General features: G+C 43.2%; 1 protein-coding gene across 1 annotated transcript in view; it reads right to left on the bottom strand.

Annotated features, from left to right (window-relative positions):
• Nucleotides 1–25,243, bottom strand: part of DNAH5 (dynein axonemal heavy chain 5) — a 316,306-nt gene that overhangs the window by 11,864 nt on the left and 279,199 nt on the right. Inside the window, exons 74-78 of the mRNA XM_038392521.2 lie at nt 24,554–24,757; nt 23,770–23,985; nt 20,658–20,870; nt 13,866–14,018; nt 4,897–5,128 (exon numbers count right to left, since the gene is read on the bottom strand). Of these exons, the coding sequence (XP_038248449.2) occupies nt 4,897–5,128; nt 13,866–14,018; nt 20,658–20,870; nt 23,770–23,985; nt 24,554–24,757 (1,018 nt within the window). The remainder of the gene's footprint in view (nt 1–4,896; nt 5,129–13,865; nt 14,019–20,657; nt 20,871–23,769; nt 23,986–24,553; nt 24,758–25,243) is intronic.

Raw genomic sequence — 25,243 nt, 5'->3', positions numbered from 1 at the left:
TTTGAAATACCATTAGTAAGAGATTTTTTTCAGTACAATTAAATTATGTACATGCTGCAGAAGTATGCACTGTCAACCGATATTCTTCACTGTAAAACTGGGACAAAATATTCCAAGTTTGATTACTATATAAGTGTTTGTAATTCAGTATCTCAGCTGGTTTTTAATTTGCTTTTTAATATAATAATGATTATTTTCATCTTACAGGATCAGAGCCTTATTTGTCTATCAAATTGTCTTTTTGTAAGTAATACAGTTTATGATAATAAGACTTCTATTTCTTTCTTCCCAAACATCTATAGAGTTCAAACTGTGCTTAACAGATTCATTCAATTTAGTGTTAAATTGTTCCCAGGCTGAGATCCTGTGTGTCAATCAGTTTGAAATCATTTTTATGGTTAGGTTGTAAACTCCTGCAAATAGTAATTTATAGTGAAAATACTGATAAACTGCATATTATAGGCATTTAGAATGTTACACTTGGTTAAGCAAATGACATACACAAAAAGAACATGCCACATACTGTCAGAGAAGATAAGCTACAAACATGGAATTCTGATAACAAAGCACAGGAAACATAGCCTGTAAGCAGACTGTCTCTAACAGCTAAATGATTTGATATGTTTTCACCTGTTTTCTGTGGGATTTGATTTCCTACTGCCTACTTTATTTGCACACATTAAAAATTCAATTCCACAAAGCAGAATGGCCTCGACTTCTGTTCTCCAGCTTGTTAGTCTGCACTCTATTCTGACATGTCTTTCCTCTTTGGTGACCCCAAATGTCATCTTTCACTAGCTCTTTTCCATCCATTCACTTGGCTTCTGTTTGCGCAAGCAAATCCCATCCACAGAACATCAGGGTTGTGGCATTTATGTGTACAATCAACACCTAGGTATAACACAGTGGTTCCTAAGAACATGATTAAATCAGTTCATTCCTATAGTATTCATGTGCACAAGCTACATGAATACTAGCATGTGTTCTCAGGGCCAGATTTAGGGGCAGGTAATCCAGGCAACTACCTGGGTTGCTGGGCTCAGGGTGCTGTTTTTGTTGTTAGCAACAAAAGGGAAAATAGAATGTTTGAAGTAAAATGTTTCAGGTATTCCATATGTGGATTAATTTTTCACTAACCAGAATGTTCTGGACCTCTGTAGAATCTCATGGAACCTTCCCGACTTTCTGAAAACTACATTTTCCTTGAATCTCCTAGGATGTTGTCAGCCATGCCCTCGTGGGTATATAAGGGGTGGGGAGTCTCCAGTCAGTCAGTAAGATATAAGAATGAAGTGAAGTGACGTGAGAGCCCAGCTGTGATATTGTGAACTTTGTTTTATTGTGTAATTGTGAAAGTGTACTTATGTTTTAAAACTTGAAGAGTGTAATTAGCGACTAAAAAAGGATATATTTAATGAGATGCCAGAGATATCTATCAAACCCCTATCTACGCAACAATGTAAAAGAACTACTGATACTTCTTTTGCCATGCTTAACATGGAATGTTTGATGACTTTCTACCACTGCAGAACATAGACTTTTGCTCTCCCTAATACTGTGTTTTCTCCTGTAGAAAATAAAAGATGCCCTCGAAGAAGCCTTCAGGAGTTCAGTATAGGAACCAAAAAGCTCAATTGCAATCTACTTTGCAGCAAGGGACAAATTTGAGGGGAAAATATCTGGAACAGAACAACATAGGCTGGGCTTTAGGCAATAGTGATCGTCCCAGTGCAGAAGAAATTGAGGAGCGAAGCGTAAATGATAGCAGTCCTATTTCTAAGAAATTAGCAGATTTACCTGAAGAGAAGGAATGGTGGCATAAAGGAGATTGATGACAAAGAAGAATGTGGCTCACAAGAAAAGGAGAGAAACAATAAAAAAGAATCAGCCTCTCATGACAGAAACAGCAATGAGAAAAATTGCACACCACAAATCTATACATCAGATCCTGCTTTATGGCTGGTGATCCTAAACTGTGCTAATATTTATCGTACAGTTTTGAACAGGCTTGGCAAACTGAGGATATGACATTTCTAATAAATGAGCAGAAGCAACACTTCTCAAAGTCACACTGCGAAAGAGTGCTTGAAAATGTTAAGAAACTGAATCAGCTTTGGCTAGTTTACTCAAAATCATCTCACAAAATGTTCTGTTTTTGTTGCAAAATATTTGACAAGAATGTGAAATTATTGCTTGTTCTTTCCAGGTACAATTACTTGCATAACTTAGTTGATGCTCTGAAGCAAGATGAAAAGCAACAACTGGCCATTTTACAGCCTACTCCAAATGGATGGAGGACAAGTCCAGGCTCAAGCTGAACAAATGCATAGACGCAGAAAACCAGTGCATTATTAATGTAGAAATCCAACATTGGAGGAACATGCTACAGCATCTGATCTCAATTACCCTTTTCCTTGCAAAGAATAATTTGGCTTTCCAAGGCTCATTGGATAAGTTGTTCACTGAACATAATAATAATTTCTATGGTTTGGTAGAGCTCCTTGGGAAATATGACAATGTCATGCATGACCACCTACTTTGAGTAGCTCAGAAGCTATGAACCATTACTGCAGCAAAACAATTCAAAGATAATTGATTGACCTTATGACAAGGAAGGTGCTTGATAATATATTGATACGGCTCATCAAAGCAAAGGATTACAACAGTAATAATGGACTTCACTCCCAACATTAGTCACAGTGAAAAGATACCATTTATAGTAAGATTTGTTACTATCACCTACTGTAACACTATAATACTGGTCCACCCAATATTGGTGCATAGTTCAATTACTTCAATAAGCCAGCAGTAAAGTTGCTGTATAACAGAAGTAATAACAAATATTCCTACACCCGGTAAAACAACTTCCACTATCAGTTATTAAATGTACAGTTTCAACTGGAAATTAACGGTCTGAAACCAGATTCAAGGAGAATGGGCTTTTCTCTTTACTGAGTGTTTGTGGTTGACATACGCAGTAAGCCCTTTTCCTGCTTCGTTTGTGGAGTCACTGCTAACGGGGGTTAGAAATGGAAACTTCTCCAGTGGAAAGAATGAATTCAAACTGGAGCAGGTACAGAGAAGGGCTACTAGGATGATCCGAGGAATGGAAAACTTGTCTTATGAAAGGAGATTTAAGGAGCTTGGCTTGTTTAGCCTAACCAAAAGAAGATTGAGGGGAGATGTGATTGCTCTCTATAAATGTATCAGAGGGATAAATACAGGAGAGGGAGAGGAATTATTTAAGCTCAGCACCAATGTGGACACAAGAATAAATGGGTATAAACTGGCCATCAGGAAGTTTAGACTTGAAATCAGACGAAGGTTTTTAACCATCAGAGGAGTGAAGTTTTGGAATAGCCTTCCAAAGGAAGCAGTGGGGGCAAAAGATCTATCAGGTTTTAAGATTCTACTTGATAAGTTTATGGAGGAGATTGTATGATGGGATAATGGGATTTTGGTAAGTAATTGATCTTTAAATATTCAGGGTAAATAGGACTAATCCCCTGAGATGGGATATTAGATGGATGGGATCTGAGTTACCCAGGAAAGAATTTTCTGTAGTATCTGGCTGGTGAATCTTGCCCATATGCTCAGGATTTAGCTGATTGCCATATTTGGGGTCGGGAAGGAATTTTCCCCAGGGCAGATTGGAGAGGCCCTGGAGGTTTTTCGCCTTCCTCTGTAGCATGGGGCATGGTTGACTTGAGGGAGGCTTCTCTGCTCCTTGAATTCTTTAAACCATGATTTAAGGACTTCAATAGCTCAGACATAGGTGAGGTTTTTCATAGGAGTGGGTGGGTGAGATTCTATGGCCTGCGCTGTGCAGGAGGTCGGACTAGATGATCAGAATGGTCCCTTCTGACCTTAGTATCTATGAATTACTTGATATTAGTACATTTAAGTTACTCTTAAGTTTCTATAAGCTTAGAGGAAACTTTTTTTTTAGGCGGGGGACTTATAATAAATATAGATTTACAGATTCTAGCATGCAAATTTATCGTCTTATATGACAGGGATAAATCAAGCATGCAAATCATGCATCAAAGTCATGAAATGGAATACAAATGCAATACAAAATAAGATATTCAAATGTTTAACAAATGGAGGAGGGGAGGCGCCAAAGACGCTCCTTGCTGGGGGCGCCATTTGGTCTAGGGTCAGCCCTAACAACCCTATTGCAGAGCTGGGGCTTCATTCTTGTAAAGAAGCCTAAGTTATTCATGTAGCTCCACTGGTATTTTGGACTATCAGACAAATATTCAATGAGAAAAAGGATTCCTACTTCATTTACAATGCACTTCAGTATTTTAGGTAGTCCAAAAAACTGTAGGGAGGGGATAAAATGGTTTTTGCTTCCACTGTTATGATGTAACACCGCTACTGGGGTAGACCAGAATCCTGAGTCTTAAACATACATTTTGTTATACACTGAGAAATACGTAATAGAATGGTTAAGCATATTGGAAGTGGAAAACAAAATGCTACAGTCTTGCAGAGGTAAAGAAGGTTATGAATCATTTGTAATTGCATATGTTCCAAAAATACAGCAACAACAACAGTATTGTGACATATGTTTATAACCTAATTAGAGGGTCAGTTTTCAAGGCAGGGACCATCTATTAACATTCATGAAATATTACTTCAAATCCTGATTGTATTCCAGTAGATTCTAGAAGCCCCCCAAAATATAATATATTATAATTATATGTTGTGGGTGCTTCTAGGATCTACTGGAATATATATGTGTCTGTGTATATATATATGGCATTATGGATAGGCAATAACATAACACTCCTATGCTCTGAAGAATTATTAACAATTGGTCAAGTATATGTAAAACAAATTAAAATTAAGCTGCTATAAATACAGCATAACCCGAAGCTAGTCACTTACTGTTGTTCTCTGCATAAATCCGTATGACAGGCATCATTTCAAAGAGCACCTTGGGCTTAGACTCAATGATTTTTAAATTTCTTCTGTCCCAACCAGCTCCTTCTAGATAGAGTCCATATACATAGACGCCCTCAGGGGGAGGAGTTGTGATGTCATCCTTCATCCACTTGGTGACTTCATTGCACAGTGCTACACTGTCAAGTGCCCACCCTTTGTTGGCTCGAGTTATTTCCTATTCAAAACAACAATGAAGACTACGGGTAAAATTTTGAAGAGTGCCTATGATTTAGGACAATGATTTCAGTGCATAAAGGGCCATCCTTAAACTGCATTTTCACAAAAGTAATTACTTTAAATTATCATCAAAGTAAACATTTACCTTTTTTGCAGTACTCTCTATGACTAAAGCAGCATTATTTCCCTCTAGTTGAGCAGCAGTGTGTTCATTTCATAGCAAATTAAATATTTTGTTGCCAACCACCCTTCTCCCTCCAAAAAAAATTCACTTTTGAGACACAAGTCATTTTTAGATTCATTTTCCCTTCCAGATAAATAAATAATGAAAAATGCAGTAAGAAGGTACCAGAGTTAAACAAAAAGAAAAGAAGTACTTGTGGCACCTTAGAGACTAACAAATTTATTAGAGCATAAGCTTTCGTGAGCTACAGCTCACTTCTGTAGCTCACGAAAGCTTATGCTCTAATAAATTTGTTAGTCTCTAAGGTGCCACAAGTACTCCTTTTCTTTTTGCGAATAAAGACTAACGCGGCTGCTACTCTGAAACCTGTCATTATGCAAGAGTTAAACAAGTCTGCCTTTTAAAGTTTGCAGTGTTGTAGCTGTATCTGTCAGAGGATATTAGAAAGACAAGGTGGGGAAGGTAATATCTTTTATTGGAACAAATTATGCTGGTGAAAGAAACAAGCTTTCAAGCTTATACAGAGCTATTCCTTGGGTCTGGGAAAGGTAGCTTAACTTAAAGGTCAGCATACAAAAATAGTCTGACTATTTAGGCTGATTTTTCCTGGGAGTGCCAGGAAATCTTTCCTGGATGATATATTATTAAAAAGAGGTCTGAACTAATTTATCTGTATGTGTGATTTTCCATTTTATATTTGTAACATTATAGCTCATTAATGTAAGTACTATGACTTAGGAGGAGAGCCATAAAACATCCAGACAATGATATGGCTAACTGGCTTATCTGAGTGTGAACATTAAGAGTGACTGCTTCCTGAAAGAGTGGGAACATTAAGTGAACATATAATCATTGAGTAAAAGAGTCCTAAATCAACATGGTTATGTACTCTCTGGAACTACATGCAGTTCTGTTATTGGAGAACTCTGTCCTTTCTGGGACATGAAGTGTGTCACTCCACTATATAAGGCTGGAAGGAGACTTTCTGCCATAAACCAGGCACACAATGGAACATGGTAACCCTCGAGTTTGACTTGCATTTAATTTTTCTGTAAGAGTGCAGTTTGTGTGTATTATCTACACTGTATATTTTAAAAGGTCATTGTTGATTCCAAGATTTTTCTGCCATACCTTATAATAAAAGCCTCTTTTATGTCATCTGATGTTTGATTTGGGGAGATACTTGCTGAAGAAAGTGATTACTTACCAGCTTTCAGATCTGGAGAAAGGCAATAAAGTATGTTACAGTGCAGGGGTGCATTGTACTTTTGACCTCTCTTTTATTCGCACCCATAGGCATCCTTTGCAAGTGATACGCCTAAATCTACACTCTTCTCAAGAGTGGAACCCTGCAGTTCACCCCAATTTTAAGCTGAATCACCAGGTTACAGCATCTCCTGCATGCAAGAATTGTATTATCTTTGCAAGCTCGGCTGGTTTCAGACCCTGCTACAGAATTCTCTCTAGGTGCTTAGGACCAGCATGAAAAGACAGTTACCTTTTCCGTAACTGGTGTTCTTCGAGATATGTTGCTCATGTCCATTCCACAATAGGTGTGCGTACTCACCACGTGCACTAGTGCCGGAAGTTTTTCCTCTAGCAGTACCCGTACGGGGGGGAGCACCCCCCGTGACTCCTGAAGTGGCGCCTCCCTGGCACGGTGTAAGGGGAGCTGCGCGCTCCCCCCACCCTCAGTTCCTTCTTGCCAGACAACTCTGACAGAGGAGGAGGAGGGCGGGATGTGGAATGGACATGAGCAACACATCTCAAAGAACACCAGTTATGGAAAAGGTAACTGTCTTTTCTTCTTCGAGTGTATGCTCATGTGTATTCCACAATAGGTGATTCCAAGCTATATCTGTTGGAGGTGGGTAGGAGTTCACAAGTTCCCAGGATGGAGGACAGCCCTGCTGAACCCGGCGTCATACCTGGTTTGGGGGACGATAGTGCGAGGTGAATATGTGAACCGAAGACCACGTGGCAGCCCTACAAATGTCCTGGATGGGGATGTGGGCCAAGAAGGCAGCTGACAAGGCCTGCGCCCGAGTCGAGTGTGCCCTCACAATGGGAGGCGGGGGGACACAAGCCAGCTCATAGCAGGAGCGGATGCATGAAGTGATCTAAATTGAAAGCCACTGAGCGGAAATCGGCTGGCCCCTCGCGCTCTCAGCTGAGGCGATGAACAGTTGCGAGGACTTTCTGAATGACTTGGTCCGCTCGAAGTAGAAAGCCAGAGCCTGCTGCACATCGAGCGTGTGGAGATGGCACTCCCCACTGGACGTGTGAGGCTTGGAGCACAGGACTGGTAGGGAAATTGTCTACCACATGGATCAGGACGAGACCACCACCTTTGGGAGGAACGCAGGGTGTGGGCGGAGCTGGACCTTGTCCTTATGAAAGACCGTGTACGGGGGCTCGGAGGTCAGGGCCCTGCGCTCTGAGACTCGCCTGTCTGATCTGATTACAACCAGGAAGGCCACCTTCCACGAGAGGTGAGACCAGGAGCACGTGGCCAGTGGTTCAAACGGGGGCCCCGTGAGATGAGACAACACCATGTTTACGTCCCACTGTGGGACCGCGGGTCTAGAGTACGGAAAAAGACGGTCCAAACCCTAAAAGAACCAGCCAGTCATAGCAAAGAAAAATACCGTGTGCCCTTGCATTGGCGGATGGAAGGCCGATATGGCTGCCAGGTGCACCTTGACTGATGAGGGCGTCAGGCCCTCGGCCCTCAGGTGGAGGAGGTAATCAAGGATAAGCTGGAACGGGGCAGCCACTGGGGAGACACCATGGTCCGCTGCCCACCTAGAGAACCGGGACCACTTCGCTAAATAAGCGCAGCGAGTGGAGGGCCGTCTACTTTCAAGGAGGATGCGCTGAACCTGTTCTGTTCTCTGCCTAACCGCTGAGCAGCCTCAACGTGAAGTGAAGCGCCACGAGGCTGGGATGGAGGAGGCAGCCCTGGTCCTGAGAGAGCAGGTCTGGGCGGAGTGGCAACAGCCACGGCAGAGCTACCGCCAGGCCCATGACGGTCCGATACCAGTGCTGTCTGGGCCACGCCGGGGCAATCAGGAGGCCCCAGGCCTTGTCCGTCTACCTTCTCCAGGACCCTGCTATTAGAGGGAATGGGGGGAAAGGCATAGAGAAGCCAGCCTCACTAGGACAGGAGAAAGGCATCGGAGATAGCGCCCCTTCCCAGACCCCCCCGGAGCAGAACCGGGGGTATCGCCGGTTCTGCCGAGTCGTGAATAGGTCAACCTGGGGAGTTCCCCATCTTTGGAAGAGCTGGTGGGCCACTTCCAGGTGGAGAGACCACTCGTGTTGCAAGGAAAAGTCCCTGCTCAAGCGATCCGTCCTCTCATTCCAGGCGGTAGGTGGAAAGCCTTCAGGTAGATGTTGTGGGCTATATAGAAGTCCCACAGCCTGAGGGCTTCGTGGCAGAGGATCGGGCCCCGCCTTGCCTGTTGATATAGAACATTGAGGCTGTGTTGTCCGTGAGGGCCCTGACTACCTTACCCTCCAGGTGTGAGCGAAAGGCCAGCCAGCCGCACCGCCCTGAGCTTCTTGATATTTATATTTAGGGTGGGGTCTTGAGTTGACCACAGAACTTGGATCTGAAAGTTCCCCACATGGGCCCTCCAATCCACGTCTGATGCATCAGACACCAGCTCCAATGACATGGCCCTGTCCCTGAATAGGACTCCTTGGAGCATGTTGTTTGGGGCGGACCACCGTGGTAGGGAGGTGATCACAGAGTCCGGCATAGTGAGGACCTTGTCCATCCTGTCCATGGCCTGACAGAACTTCAAAGCCAACCAGAGCTGGAGGGGCCTCATCCTGAGTCTGGCGTGACGGACCACGTATGTGCACGCCAACATGTGACCCAAGAGTTGCAGAAAAACTCTGCCTGTTGTCACCGGGAACCTTGTGACCAAGTTGATGAGACCTTTCAGGGTCTCAAATCTGTCTGGCGGGAGAGAGGCCCTGGCTGACACTGCGTCCAGGTGCGCCCCAATAAACTCTATGCTTTGGACCGGGACTAACGTGGACTAGGTGTTGTTTACCAACAGGCCTAAGGTGGTGCATGTGGAGAGGAGGAGCATCACGTGATCCCTCACCAGCGACACGGAGGTGCCCTTGACAAGCCAATCGTCCATATAGGGAAATATCTGGACCCCCCCCACCACCTGAAGTAGGCTGCTTCAGTATCAGTATCACTGACATGCATTTTGTAAACACCCTGGGGGCAGTGGACAGACCAAACGGGAGGACTGTGAATTGGTAATGATTCTGTCCCACCACGAAACAGAGGAAGTGCTTGTGCCCCTCAAATATGTGGATGTGAAAGTACGCGTCCTGTAGATCGAGGGCAGTCCCTGGGATCCAGGGAGGGAATGATGGAGGCCAGGAAGACAGCACGGAACTTGAGTTTCACCATGTACTGGTTCAGACCTCGCAGGTCCAGGATGGGCCTGAGCCCCGCTTTGGCCTTCAGGATAAGGAAATAACAGGAGTAATACCTCTTGCTCATGAACTCCTCAGGCACTGCCTCTATCGCTCCTAGTCCAAGGAGTCACCCCACCTCCTGCTCGAGCAGAGCTTCGTGCGAGGGGTCCCCCAAGAGGGACGGGTGGGCGTGGTTGGGCAGGGAGGAAGTAAACTGGAGGGTGTAACCCCAGGAGATGGTGTTGAGGACTCATTGGTCCAAGGTTAGCCTGGGAGGAAAAGCACACAACCAGTTGGAGAAGGGAAGCTTTATTGGGGGTGGATCCCTGGTGAGGACTGGCGGGGTGCCCATGAACGTCATGTCAAAAATGCCTTTTCCCCACCTGCTTGCCCTTGGAGGACCCAGGCTGGGGGGACAGGCCGAGACTGCCTTTGAGGGCATCTTTTAAAGTCCCACTGCTTCTTATGGGCAGCCTCATACTTCGGTTGGCGGCCTGGGCAGGAGTCTGCTGCGGCTTGAACGTAGGTTTTGCCAGAGCCAGGACATAAAGGCCCAGAGTCTGGAGGGTCATGTGGGAGTCTTTCATGCCATGCAGCCTTGTATCCGTTTCCTCCGCAAACAGAGCCTTCCCATCAAATTGGAGATCCTGCATGGAGGACTGTGCCTCGCTGGACAGTCCAGAGAGCAGGAGCCATGACGCCTCTCTCACGGACACCGCGGAGACCATTTATCATGCAGCCATGTCTGCAGCATCCAACGCTGCCTGCAGAGATGCCCTAGCAGCTGCTGTCCCTTCCTCCACTAGTGCCCTGAACTCCTTCCTATTGCGCTCCTGGAGGGAGTCCTCAAACTTGGGCAGGGAGCCCCACAGATTGAATTCATACCGGTCGGGAGAGCCTGATGATTTGCCACTCGTAAATGGAAGCTCAAAGACGAATAAATGTTCCTTCCGAAGGAGTCCAGTCTCCGAGAGTCTTTGTTCTTTGGGGTTGGGGCTGGCTGACCCTGCCGTTCCCTGTGGTTGACCGACTCAACCACCAGGGAGTTGGGCACCGGGTGGGTATACAGGTACTCATGCCCTTTAGTGGGTACAAAGTACTTGCGTTCCTCCTTTTTAGGGGCCAACAAGGCCAGTGTTTGCCACAGGGCATTTGAAATCTTAGCCACCCTTCATGGAGAGGCAAGGCCACTCTACCCAGGACCGATGGGGACAACACGTTAAACAGGGAGTCTGAGGGCTCCTCCCTCTCCTCTGCTTGGAGGTGGAGGCTTGCTGCCACCCTCTTTAAGAGTTCTTGGTGGGCCCTGAGTCCTCCTGCGGGACAGAGGGTGGCAGGCTGCAATCACCTTCTCCGGGCGGGGTGAGGAAGCCGGTGCAGTGCTCTGGGTATCGGCCAGCACCGGAGGATCCACCACCTGGTTGGACTCCGGGCATGGTGCTGAGGAAGTACGTCCCACCGACTCCTTTCTTGGGGGTCTGGATTGGGAGGCCGAAGGTGCTTCCAAAGCTCCGGCCACAGAGCGAGCTCCCACCAGGGGCTTCGCTGGAGACCACGGTGCCCGCTGGTACCATTGGGCTGGCCACGACACTCGGTGCTACTGCAGCTGCTGTGGCACCAGTGGGATCGGCTGTTCGGGTTGGCTATCCTGGCCCATCGAAGGATGGCTATCAGTGGAGACTGGTCTGGTGTAAGATCTGCTGCTGTCTCTGGACTGAGAGGAGTGGCGGTGCTGGGATCTACTAAGGCCATGAAACCGCGATCTCAACGTGGAGGACCGGTACCAACCGTAATAGCTGCTCTGCGAATGGCCTCCGCGAATGGCCTCGACGGGCAGACCCATGATAGCGAGAAGCTGGCGATCGACGCCCAGGGCTGCGATGTCTTGATGGAGACTTGGAGCGGGAGTCTGAGCATGAAAGGCGTCGACGACTGTGCCATGACCCACTGCAGTACCCCCTCCAAGATAAGGAGGGTTGGCAATGCCCACCACGGTCCCGTTGATATTTGCTCCTTGAGGACGAGTGGTGATCCACATGGTCTCTGCCCCAAGCAGTCACTGGGCAGTGAACGGCGTCGGGAACATTCCCTCGACTGAGACCAGTACCGGGCCAGACGCGACTGTGGAGATCCCAATGGCTTGCCTCTGGAGCGTGGGGTCGACATGGACATAACATCCCAGGCTGCCTGGAGGGCTTCAGGCATGGATGACATCTGGACATCCAGAGCAGTCTGTTCAGAAAGGGCCGGGCTACTCCGTCGCATACCGACACCGTGGTGCCAGGCGCACGACTTAAACCCCGGGATGCGGGGCATGCCCCAGTTTGGGCTCACTGACTAACTAAACTAACTAAACAGCTAACTAACTACAGGTACTAACACTGAATGAACGAACAATTCTCGAGACGAGATACAGCAAAGCTGGAAGAGAGAAGTTCTGCCGCACTTTCACTGGCTGCAAGAAGGAACTGAGGGTGGAGGGAGTGCGCAGCACCCCTTATACAGCGCCAGGCAGACACCACACTAGGGGTTGCGGGGGGGCGCTCCCCCCCCATGAGTACTGCTAGGGAAAAACTTCCGGCACTGGTGCACATGGCGAGCACACACACCTATTGTGGAATACACATGAACAATCGCTCAAAGCAGAAATGGCAGTGACTTAGGACAGCTTATTCAAAGCAACTATGATTTATTTATTCAAAGGAACGTTAGAAGTAGAGAGACAAGGATTAAAATAACAAAAGACTACATGCATATGGTCTTACCTGAGTTTGGCCTCCACTTACCCCTGATGCCACAACATCAGGGGTCTGTGGTCCAGTTTGTTTCTCTGCAGCTCCTCTGACCTATTTCTCCTCCAAATCTCAACATTTTAAGCATTTCAAACTTTTTTTGTTTGATTCTCCCTGCCTAAAAGGTCCTGGGATTTCCAACTAAAGATTCCCCATACCTCCAACTATCCAAACCTTAATTCCACATTCCAAGAGGTATGCTTCAATGGAATTAATACCTCCTCTGAGTAACTGAGTATGGCTGTCTATACCCAGTAGCTTTTAGGTTCCTACAATCCAAAGCTAGCCCAAACTGATTTAACTTCTAGGCAACCCTTTAGCCAGAAACACAATAACCACCATGTTCACAGATTGCATATCTCTTCCAAACAGACAATTTCACATTCTTCACTGAGAGCAGCTACTCTGCTTCAGCTGCTGACCGCCAGGTGTGACAAAAAGGACCAACTTTACTTTTTCTGGAAACACTCCAGATGGGCTAAGCACTGAAGAGGACAGAGAACAAGGGCTAGACTGGGCAGACCTTGCGTGAGAGCGTGAAAGAACAAAAGGGTGCAAGGATTTCCTACCCTTTGCACCCCCACAGAGGGACTGTTCAGAACCCAAGTGAAGAACATAGTGTCTCCACCACAGTTGCCAACTTTCATGCAGTAAATAAGCACCCTGACTTTCACAATAAGCCAGAAATCAAGCTAATCCCATTTCAAAACAAGGCAATCCCTAAGAACCCCAACACTCTATGTCACTAGATCCCCCTGGCATGCAGTCTGGGACTGTGGTGGGCCTGCTGTGCACCCTGACTCTCTACCCACCCTTGCCCCTGCTTGCCTCTCCTTGCCAGGAGCCAATCAAAAAAAAAAGAAGCAACAAAGCAAACAAGCTACAAGCCAAAAACTAGCCAACAAGCAATTCACAAGCCAATTAAGCCAAAAACAAGCCCAATTTCCGTGTTTTTTCCACGGGTTTGCCATGTCTGATCTCTACTCCCTCCTAGTAACCCTCCAAGGCAGCCCTTGGCATGGGTGAGGGTGATGGGTGAGCCCAGAGTAGAAGTAAAGTGCACCATACTCAAGGGTTACATGGCAGGTATGACTGCTAAGACAGCAAAAAATTGTCCTGGAGATTTCAGCTGTCCTTTAGCTCCCTTTCTAACATGTCCAACGTAGTCAAAGGCAGAAGCTAAACCTAAGAGGGAAAAGGAGTTCAACACACAAAAGAAAATATTCCCTCTCACACACACTCAGCCTTCCCATGCAAGCTATAATAAAGGAGGAATATTATTGAAAGGGTAATATAAAAATAAAACTATTCACCTGTCTCATTGCAGTCAAAAATCCTTGAGGGTTAAAGAACCCTGTCATCCAGAAGCAGTTTGGTCGGCCCTCAAATATCCAGCAGTAAAACTGATGGTTTCTTTCCAGAAGTTCAGTAAACCAGAAACCTAGAGTGCTGGAAGCCCAAGACCCCTAGAAACAGGTAAAAAAGAGGTGTTTTTAGGGGAGGGAGATGTTTAGAACTTTCAACATTTTGTAATCACTGCAATGCAAATTAATTTATCATATCAATAAAAATATCCCAAAGTATTAGGGACATATTATTACAAGACTATTGAAATGTTAAATTTGGAATTATCAATTTCAAGGTGAAATTCTGGCCCTACTAAAGATGATGATACAAATCCAATTGACTTCAGTAGGGCCAGAATTTCTCCCTATAGCCATTATTATAGACAGGATTACTAGCAATACCTGTTGCTATGGTGGGGGTCAGACATTTCCCGTTGAAGACAACATTTCAGTTGACTAAAACTTTGTCAAACTAATTGTTTGGGATGAAAGTTTCCATGCTGGGTGTCTCCATCAGGCTGAATTTTTTTCTTTGAACTGTCAATCAAAATGGATTGTCTGTTCTGAGACCTAGTCTAGGGATTTTTTACTTTATTTTTTTTAGTTATGTTCAAATTCTGTCACCTCTTTTTGAACAATAGTTACATACCCATTCTTCGGAACAAGGTCTTGAAATTTGGCAGGTGGGTGGACCTCATGTAAGGTATGTGCTTTCGGCAGTCCCAAGGAAAATCTGCCTAAATTTGGCCAAGTTATATGCCCTTAAAAATGCAGTTCCCCTGAGAGCACCACAGAGTACAGGAGCACCTACAAGTCCCAGGGTAGGGGAAAAAGTCTACCTCAGTTTCCCCTGACCACCCTCTGGTTCCAGCACATGATGCCAGAAGCCCAACCACCTTTCTAGGTAACAGCCTTCTCTTGTTGCTAGTTAGTTCGGTATCTCAAAGGGTAGCAGTCTGTGTTGCAATGATTAAATCTTACATTTCCAACCCTGCTGACGGTGGTAGTTGCATATAAAATAATTTGCCTTTATCTTTTTAAGAAAAGTATCTAGGAAATTACATACAAACAAATAGTATTTAGGTTGCAAAGCAAACAACTCAAAAGTTATTAAATGCCAGCAATAATTGGTGCCAAATTAACCTCAGTTTGACCCCCTTCCACATTTTTATCCATAGATATCAAAGCACTGCATTTTTCTATAAACCTGTCTACAAATCAGATGCTCATACATTAAGCTGCTTTCATGTCATTTACAGAATTGACAATTGTCTTGGGCACTAAAAGACTGAATTTTCAGACTTAAAAAGGCTCTGTCTCAATAAAATCTTATGCAGTAATAATACATAGCATTTGAATAGCATTTTCCATCTTCAAAGATGTATACCAAATACCTCCATAGCAGAGATAGCTTCTCTGCCTCATCTTCATCTAAGTTATTTAACAGAGGGACCCAGCGTCAGGCTGGGATTAGAACTCAGTCTCTGCTTTTCCATTTTATGCTCAGACTACTCCACAGAAAATTTAAAGATGGAATCATAATACATTAAGTTAATTCCACAATCACATCTGTTTTTTCCACAGCTACTCTGCCCCTTTCAGTGTCCAGGATGGATGTGCACAATGAGGAATGAATAAGATTTCACAGGCAACCTTAGTTCTGGCACTTACTGAGTGTTTGGCTTTGTCACCTAAGTAACATGCATTTAGCATAGTTTTTTTAACATAACATATTAAGGAGGCTTTGGCTGTGATCCATTAATGCTGACTTCAGTTTTGAACTTAAAGCAATGACTCAACCTCTTCCGCATGAAACATATGTGCCCCTAGACTAAAGCACATACTTTTGAGATACAGACTGAATTTTCTGACAACTTTGAAGTAAAAATGGGCCATAAGAAATTATGCATCCAGTATCAGATTTTTGCCCAGAAACTGATTTTTTTTGCCCAGAAACTGATTTTTCAAGACACATTTTCCCCTTCATAGGGTCACTATAGGAAAGAATTAAGGGTGCCTTATCTGTGCATTTCCATACCTTAATATATTTGAATTTCTTTTCAATTCAGCCTTAATTCTAAATTTCCTAGGATTATGATGCTCAATTCTTGGAAGATGACAACATACTTGTAATGCAGTTCACCCTAAATATCTGATATGTGACCTCAAACTTAACTACATTTTGATGTAGTGGGTGTCTGGTTCTATAAAATTTCTTCTTAATTCCAGGCAATTAATGGTCAGTTTATGCCCTGAACCATGAAGATTCACTATTCCTATAAGTTTTGTCCTACATTTTCAAGAATGAACACATGCCTCTCAAGAAACATTTTTAAAAGCCCAATTTTCAGGAAGTGCTCAATGCCCACGCTCTGAAAATCAGTCCTCTAAGTTGTCCCAAAAGGTATATCTACACTGCAATTAAAAACTGAAGATGGGACATGTCAACTGACTGTACTGTGTCAACTGATCGACCGTCTCATCCTAGCATAAGTAACTGTAGATGATGTCATCCAAATAATTACTACTTTGAGTCTCACAAAGAATTCGGCATCATTAATAACCTGATAGTAGTAATGAGTTCCACAAGTTATGCATTGCATAGAAAGTTATTTCCTTTTATCACTGTTAGCTATTTGCTTTCAGTTTCATTTAATATCTTCTTATTCATATATTACAAGAGTCAAAGGAGTATTGACTTCTCTAAATCATTCACTATTTTAAACAAATGCTCCTATTTCTACAACATTGCCTTGCTTTTGTAAATGTGTGTCACATATATAACAATGCAATGTTTGGTTTATTTTATGTGTTTAGTAAAATACTTTTACTATGACAATCATTGTATCTGAACAAACCCCAATCCAGGCAATTTATGCACGTCATTAAGCATTTGCAGGATTGAGGTTACAGAGGTTTCATTAAATTTTTGTAGAAAAACTAAATAAATGTTAAATACGAAAAACTAAAATGTGTTTATAAAAGGATTTAATCAAGAAGGCTTATAGAAGGTTTATAAACTGTCACAATTCAGCTCATTAGTGACTACATGCATATTGTAACCAAAGCTTGTTATTTTTAAAAAAGCTAAACTAACTTCAGAAAAAATAAACCCAGTGGGCTAAATTCTACTCTCAGTTATATGCAAGCAGTCTCACTAAAATCCATAATGTTGTACAGGTATACAAATGAGAGGTGAATGTTAGTCAGTAAAATTAAGCTACTTAAAGAGAAAAATTCTGCTTCCGATCACTTTTCAGTATGCAGCTAAGGCTTCAAATTCGGTTGTCTAATGAGGAAATTCACTTGACCCTACATTTAAGCTGTGGCCTGTTTCTCTCAAGTAGTTTCAAATGAATATTGCTGCTGATGTCATGGTCTTAATGGCATTGCTCAGCATTTGGCTAGTTCCCTCTCCCGCTTTGGACTATTAAACCAAGATGTCATTTTTATTCTCTTGCTTTTAGTGTCTGATCATTATTTGGTATTATGTTTACTTCTGTCCTAGCTTTGAAGTTATAACATCACTGCCACCACCAGTCTGACACCGAGTCAGAACAGAGACTGCTGAATTTTTTTTTTCAAGTCAATCTTTAGACATTATGTATAATGCTCATATGGATTGAAATCCAGATCTGAATAGCATTAGTCAAGTCCAGCTGTTGAGAGCTCACTGTGACTGTGTTCACAAGTAGTATTTTTTTCTTGGTCTCCCTTTCAGCCAATAGACATCAGCCTGATAGAACCTGAAAGCATCTGCATTCATCCATATCTGCATCAATACCACACAGGCATGTTTTGATTAAGTTAATTCCAGATCAGCTTCTACCACCACAGCACTACAGGACAATGGGTAACATTTACATTAAGAGCAATACATTCTGAAATGCAAGTGAGCTGGTGTTTATATGTTTGAAAAAGTGTCATTTGTATTTGGCAGTATTTCAATTTAGTGGGAATCGCTGATATAGGTCAGTATCCTTTCCCATCACAAAGGTTATTAAGCCCATTATAAGAAAACACATGCCCCCAACTTTGAAGGATTATTCCGAAGTTCAAGACAGGTAACTCAGGCTACCTCAGCCCTTACGTTCCAGCTATGTCACAGTGAAAGATATCTTTTTATCATTGCTGTTGGTGCTTTGGTGTGACTGTCAACAAAATGCACATAGTGAATAATTCCAAAGTACCTCAGAGGCCTCAGAAACATAAGCAAGAAGCTGCTATTGCTATCTTTGAGGGGGTGGAATTTAAGGGTAATCCCTATCTTCAATAGATTGGCAATAGTATGAATAATAAAAACACTGAAAATGGTTAAGTTTTAAGAACAGCAAGCTCAAGGACACACTGTGCAACAACACGAGTATCATCTTGGCTTCATGCGGTTATCCTTAGGGTTGGCTGAAATCTTGTGGAAGCTGGTAGGCATAACTGCCACCCTTCATCCAGGATAAATTCTGGAAAGCTATTAAATTCCTTTCTGGAAAGAGATAGTTGAAACAACAGGAACCATCACCCAAACAAAAGTCATATGCAAGGCTGGTCAAGAACCTGAGCTATATGGGTGGAAGGGTTTCACTGGGAGCTCAATATATTGTTACTGAGTACAGTATCTCCTCACTTAAAGTCATCCCAGTTAATGTTGTTTCATTGTTATGTTACTGATCAGTTAGGGAACATGCTCGTTTAAAGTTGCCCAATGCTCCCTTATAATGTTGTTTGGCAGCCGCCTGCTTCGTCCACTGCTTGCAGGAAGAGCAGCCCGTTGGAGCCAGCTGGTGGGGGCTTGGAATCAGGATGGATGGGCAGCCCCCCTATCAGCTTCCCTAAGTTCTCTGTGTAACAGCTGCTCAATTCAGCTGCCCCTCCCCCCACTGCCATGTGCTGCTCCTGCCCTCTGCCTTAGAGCTGCTCCCCGGAGCCTCCTGCTTGCTGTGCGGGGGGGCAGGAGAGGGGTGCTAATCTCAGGGTGTCCCCAGCGCACCCCGCTCCTGCCCCCCACTCCTGTACCCCATCTCCACAGAGCAGGGGCGGGGGACATGACAAGGCTCAGGATGGAGGGAGCTTGCTGGCAGCAGCGGCTGTCTCAACTTGCTGATCTACTTAAAAAAGGAGTGTACTTAGAGTGGGGTCAGTGTACTTAAAGAGGCAATGTGCGTCTCTCTCACACACACGGTGTGTGTCTCTGTCTCTCTCTGCCATGCTGTCTCCCCTCCCTCCATTTGTACTGCCTTGTAGAGTGTGAGGCTACATTAACAACAATGTGTTAACCCTTGAGGGGCTCAGCCAAGTGCTAGTTCATCATTTAGCATTAAGGCATCCCCTGGGAAATATCCCACCCTCTGACTCCAGCACCTCAACCAAGCTTCACAATCATCATTGCAGTGTACAGTATTCAATCATTTGTTTAAAACTTATACTGTGTGTGTGTGTGTGTGTGTGTGTAAATTTACCTGCAACCTAACCTCCCCATTTACATTAATTCTTATGGGGAAATTGGATTCACTTAACATCATTTCGCTTAAAGTAGCATTTTTCAGGAACATAACTACAACGTTAAGCGAGGAGTTACTGTATTGTTTTGGTGGAGGTGTGTGTGAGAGAGAGGAACAGAAACACCATTGAAAAATACATGAAAGGCAGCAAGGAAACCCCAGAGACAGCTGAAGAAGCACTTGCAGCATGATCCTGAGAAAAACTCAGAGCACTTCTGGATAGAGTGCTGACTGGAATGAGGCTTACTACTTTGAGTCTCACAAAGAATTCGTGAATTTATCACTGTTAGCTATTGGCTTATACTGTGTATATGTGTGTGTGTGTATATATATAAAATATAGTCTTTTGTCTGGCGAAAAAGAAACTGTCTCCTGTTTTGTTCCTACTGTTATCAAGGAAACATGAGTATATCTACATTCTCTGTAAATAAACAAAACTGCATCAATGAAATCCCTGACTCCAATATCCATTTTTGGTCCTCACTGAAACAACTCTCAAGACCCAAATATTACCTAACCACCTGGATCAAAATACAATGAGCTGTTCACATGCTGTGCAGGCAAATTATCTGATGTATCACCTAATTTTAGACAAGCTAATCAGCTATTTGCCCAGATATCATTTGTACTTGCCCTGGGTTTCTAGACAATAAGATAAAAAGGACACACACTGATTTTCTTAATGGATCCAGAATTTAAACTCAAATTAACAGATTTATAAATTCTCAGAAAATGCATTCTGTACCCAAAAAAGTGATACACTGTATTTTTCATCCTAAGAGGATTAATCTCTGCTCTAAATATAAAATGGAACTCAATCTTACCTGAGATGGCATGGCCAGCTCTTCTACAGTTTACCTAATACTTCAGAAAAAAATATTTCTTCTCTGGCCAACTTGGTATGAGAAATTTTAGACCAAAAGGATTTTTCAAAGTAAGTCAGAAAGGGGGTAAAGAAAGGGGGATATATGATCAGATTCTATCCTATTTTACACCCTGTACAATCCCATTACTCCACTCTTTGGCTGAAAGCTCTCTCTCAAATTTGATAATGCAGTCACAACCATGACCTCATATAATCACTGAGATCGAGCACTTCAGGGTTATATTTTCAAAAAGGGGTTGAACAAAATACATTAACCCTTTTTAAATTAAAGGATGTTAACATATTGGATATTAATGATGATTAATTATCTGATTATGTCATTTTTTTAGTCTTTAAAATGCAACATTGACCGAGGACTCTAAACAGTTTAACACCTGCCTTTTCCCAATGGGCAGGAATTCTTGCATCATACATGCAATCCAAAGCATCCCTCAGATTTTCACTCATGATGATGGTCCCATCAATGGCAAGTTTGAGATCAGTCAGAGTGCTTCGCACTAAAGTGATAACCCTCTGCATTCTGTCTATCTCCTGTCTCAAGAAGATGTTCATAGGCTGGAACGGTCCCATTTTCTGCAGCCTTTCCTTTACCTGTCAAGAGAAAGCCAAACAAAGCAGATATTCACAGAGAAATCAAAAGAAAGTTCACTTTATGGCAAAGTTAGATACCAATACATGAAAAGATCAAATTGTTTTCATTAGATGGTTATAAGTAAGGGTAATCAGCTAGGTAGGTATTGTCACCCCTGACCCAAGCAGTAGCAGATCACAAGGCCCTTGTTTGTCAGCTCTCCCTTGGAAGAGACATCAGTGGTGTGGAGTTCAGGAATATTCCTGTCATAACTTATGTACACTCTACCCACCACCCCTGAAATAGAAAGTATCACAGCAACTTGTAGACAATTTCCTCTTTCAGAGATCTCAGCCTGAATACCAATGCCCGGTTCCCAGGGAGCAACTCTGCACCAAAACCTGACTCTAGTTTGAGAACTTAAGGAAGAGACCAAACTCCACAAAAACTCTATCCTTCTACTCTAATGGTATTGTTGTGGGTTGGATTAAACCATGTTAAGGTTTGAGCACAGCTTCTATCTTTCATTCAGGTAAACGTAAAGAAGAGGCTGAAACAGTAGCATGAACACCCAAAACATAGGTACATGGTAGTGCTAAAGTAGAGAGAAGAGAAGAGAGAGAGAAGCTGTCAGGAAGCCAAGTAGACCATAATGGAAGCACTGGTAACATGACCCTGGGAGGCAGCTAAGAGAGGAAGCTTGTCGGACATGCATGTTGGCTATATAGGCAGATTTGGAACAGTGAGGAAAAGAACTGTCTCCTGATTGTTTTTCCCCTGTGTTCAGGGAAAGAAGACTCAGTGTATCATCTTTGCAAATAAACAATATTGCATCAAAGAAAATACCTGATTCTGTCACTATTTTCTCTGTCTATGGAGAAATAAGGCACAGGGCCACAAAGTTTGACCAGCCACTTGGGTCAAAGGAGATCACACTATTAATCTCATATTCTAATAAAAATAAGTTCTGCATCTTTTCATGATAACTTTGTAGAAGCCAAAATGAGAAATCAGCATGAAGAGTGCAAATGTAATTAATTTTTAAACTTCATTTTACATCCTCTGTGGTGGTGGTGGCAATAACATAGTTAAGGAAAATTGTTTTTAAATGAACCTGATAATGACCCTTCAGGGCAGTGTGCACATCCTGATACGAGTCACCTCCTGAGTCCTAATTTCACCTCCCATTGACGAGGCAATTTTGAGCACAGCTTCTGTCTTTCATTCAGGGTAAATGTAAAGAAGTGGCTGAAACAGTAGCATGAACACCCCACACATAGGCACATGGTAGTGCTAAAATAGAAGCTGACTGAAGAACAGCAGGAAGCAGGAAGAACAGCAGCTCTGGCAGAGATGAGCTCTCCAATGCCCAACAGAGGGAGTGAAGGTTTTATCAGAGGAAGGGGTACTGCACTTGTCCACACTGTCCCTTTAAACCCTGCTCAGCCTCTCTAGCTTATTGAGCTGATGATAAGAGTCAAACTTGTGAGATGTCTAGTTTGACATCCCTAGCTTCCTGAGAAAGATTACAAGAGAAAAGGCTTTGTAAACTTGCTAGCTGAGCAATTTAAATTTGAGTCTATGTGGTGACACAGGGCTTTTTAAGGTTACTGGGTAAGTACTCCTCCTACCTTGCTGGGATGAGGGTCAGCCCTCTCTGAGGTTACTGGTTGAGCACCTCTAGCTTTTGGGCTTGTGTGAAAGCTTAAAAATGTGTGAATCCTCAGCCTAAGCACTACAAACTTTCGGGCGGGATAACAGAAGGCACAAGCCTTGTGAGCTCAAAAGTACTGCTCTGATTGGATATCAAGTCTCAAGCTTCAGAAAAGTTTCCTATCTCAGCTTCTATGGCTTGCTGGGGTGATAGTGCTCAGGCTTCTGTGAGATCATTAGCTCAGAAATTTCAGTGTGCTAAGCTGATGCCAAGACACAGGCCTGTGGGAGGTCATTGGCTCAGCAGTTCAAATTAGAACGGGGGGCTCCTCATTTCTGCTAGGTTTGTCATCATTGCTATTAATTATTGTGAGATGACACTTACATCATACTTGATGGAACACAACACAAGTAAGATAATGGACAAGGGAATAACTATATTTGAAAAGAGCTGGGCAAACCCAGCCAAACAAGAGTGTGCACACATGCACATGTACACTGACGGTGCAGCTTGTGCATCTAGCCATATGCCACTATGGTCCTGTCTGTTCACTCTCCCCTCCTAAATTCTCCATTCTGTTTCCCCGGATGCTAGCTAGGGGAGGGTAAGTCAGTGGCAGTGTTTCCTCTGCACAGTGTGAGAAAGTGTCTATTGTAACTATAACTGAAACCAGATTCATCGCAATTGGGCTACTAAGCATTGCTGTTGAGTTAGTAGTTAACTTCACTGGGTTTGAACCACTGTAGGTAAGATGAAAAGGTTCCATGCACACATAAAATATAAATATATATTTTGCTCACTCACACCCACATCCACACCATTGTCAATCCCGTGAGCCATTCACTCCACAGAAACACTATAATATATGAAAATAAATTACTACAAGTATCTGCGGTTTCTATGCTGAACCACAAAATAACAAAATTTAGGAATTTTAATTTACAAACACAGCACAAGTTTTGTTTCACGTTACCTAGTTTAGCTGATAAAAACTGCTGATCTCCCTCAGTGTAAATGGAAAATCAACAAGTGGTTTAATTTTTAGCAAAGCAATAATGCCCCATCTGTACAATTTTAGCAACTTCACTATGAACATTTACATCCCATTCAGGCTTCCTCGGTATATATTTTTAAAGCATTTGTCACTGTAAATGGGTTCACGAAAGCTTTTCAAGAAGATTATATGGGACTTTTCTGTGTTTTTTTGCACATACATAAGGCAAGACAGAGCAGATGTGATTTCTGACAGGATTTCATAAACTCACTTCAAATGGTGCATAATCATTGGGAAGCTTCTCCAACATATCATCAGCCAATCTAGCTACCACCGCCTCTCTAGTCTCGCCTCCTCCACTGGAACTGTCTTTAGGTTGAATACTGAGGATGGTATCCAACACATCCTTGGCAAGCTTGCTTTGGTAAGTGATATCAGCATTGGGATGCAGCCCAAATACCTCAGGAGTGTCATAAGCAGGCAGGCTCTAGATGATCAAGCACAAAAAATTGTAATTGGAGGTAAAGTTCACAAATAGCAGCTGTAAAAAAGTCAGAGGAATAAAAGCAGTTACTATTATTTAAAATAAAAAAAGCTTTATTTTCCTAATTTTGTTATCCTGTGATGCTCAATTAGCAGTCTTCTATGCAAAGAATCCAATGCTTCCTAAAACCTAGTACTAGCACAAACCTTACTGACTGCAACTACTTAAAATGCAACTTCCCCGTATGTCTGAGTAGTAATTTTCCACTTCAGATTCCCCTAACATCTCCTGTGAGGAAGTGCCAAGAGCCTGGACTCCTATTCTCTATTTCTCCTTTGATAATGGTCTCTCTAGGTGGTACTTCTCTCAAGAGAGTTAAAAGGAAAAATAAAGTGTAGAACTACTGGAACAGCATTATAACTCCTTCACTAGAGATATTTAGGCAAGTATGCAGACAGGAGAAATATCTGCTTAGACTAAAACTAAAGGAAGATGCTGAAGGGTAGAAAGAACTTGAATGAGTGTTTATTAGTATTGTTTTCATTTGGTAAGAGCTTGGTAGTGTACAAACCTGTATGTACTGAAGGTACTGATCCACTGTGGTACATTTGGGTATGCTGTATCCTTTGTAAAAGCAGAAGTCTTGACTGAACATGTTTTCACTGAACCAGACCTTAGCAAATGTGTTCAGCAGTCTTTTGTCATAGTCATCAGTCACTCGGCCTCCATACTGGATCTCACCTACCATGTAGCGAACAGTATTCCAGGAGACGCCCTAAAACAACATGCAAACATTAATTGTGGCTAAACCTTCCTGAATTTCATGCAGAGCTCTGTTGACATCTTCATGTTTCTGTATTCATACAGTATTATATATAGGCCCAGATCATCTAACCCTCTTGAGGGAAAAAGTCACTTTACACCACCCTTGTGTTCCCCTGGCTTGAGGCCAGTTCAATCTTCACACAATTTACAGCAGCTTAAGTAACAAGTGGCTGTTTTGGCAGTTGGGATACTTGTGGCACAGCTTCACTCCAACCATGCCATTTACAATGGAGGTGGCAATGAGCTTTGCAGAGAGGCAGCTATGGTTCACTACACTGTTTTGGATTCTCCCATCCAGAGACATCTTCAGGAGGCTAGGTAAGCCAGCTTTACAGTCCCTTTTTGCTGCCAGAGTGTCACAGGAAGGCCACAGAAACCTGGAATAGCTGGACAGTAGTAATACGCTTTCTGCTTAGGTCAACTAAACAAAATCCAC

This window comes from Dermochelys coriacea, chromosome 2, assembly GCF_009764565.3.
Source record: "Dermochelys coriacea isolate rDerCor1 chromosome 2, rDerCor1.pri.v4, whole genome shotgun sequence".
Classification (NCBI taxonomy): Eukaryota; Metazoa; Chordata; order Testudines; family Dermochelyidae; genus Dermochelys; species Dermochelys coriacea.
This window is presented reverse-complemented; position numbering and strand designations above follow the sequence as displayed.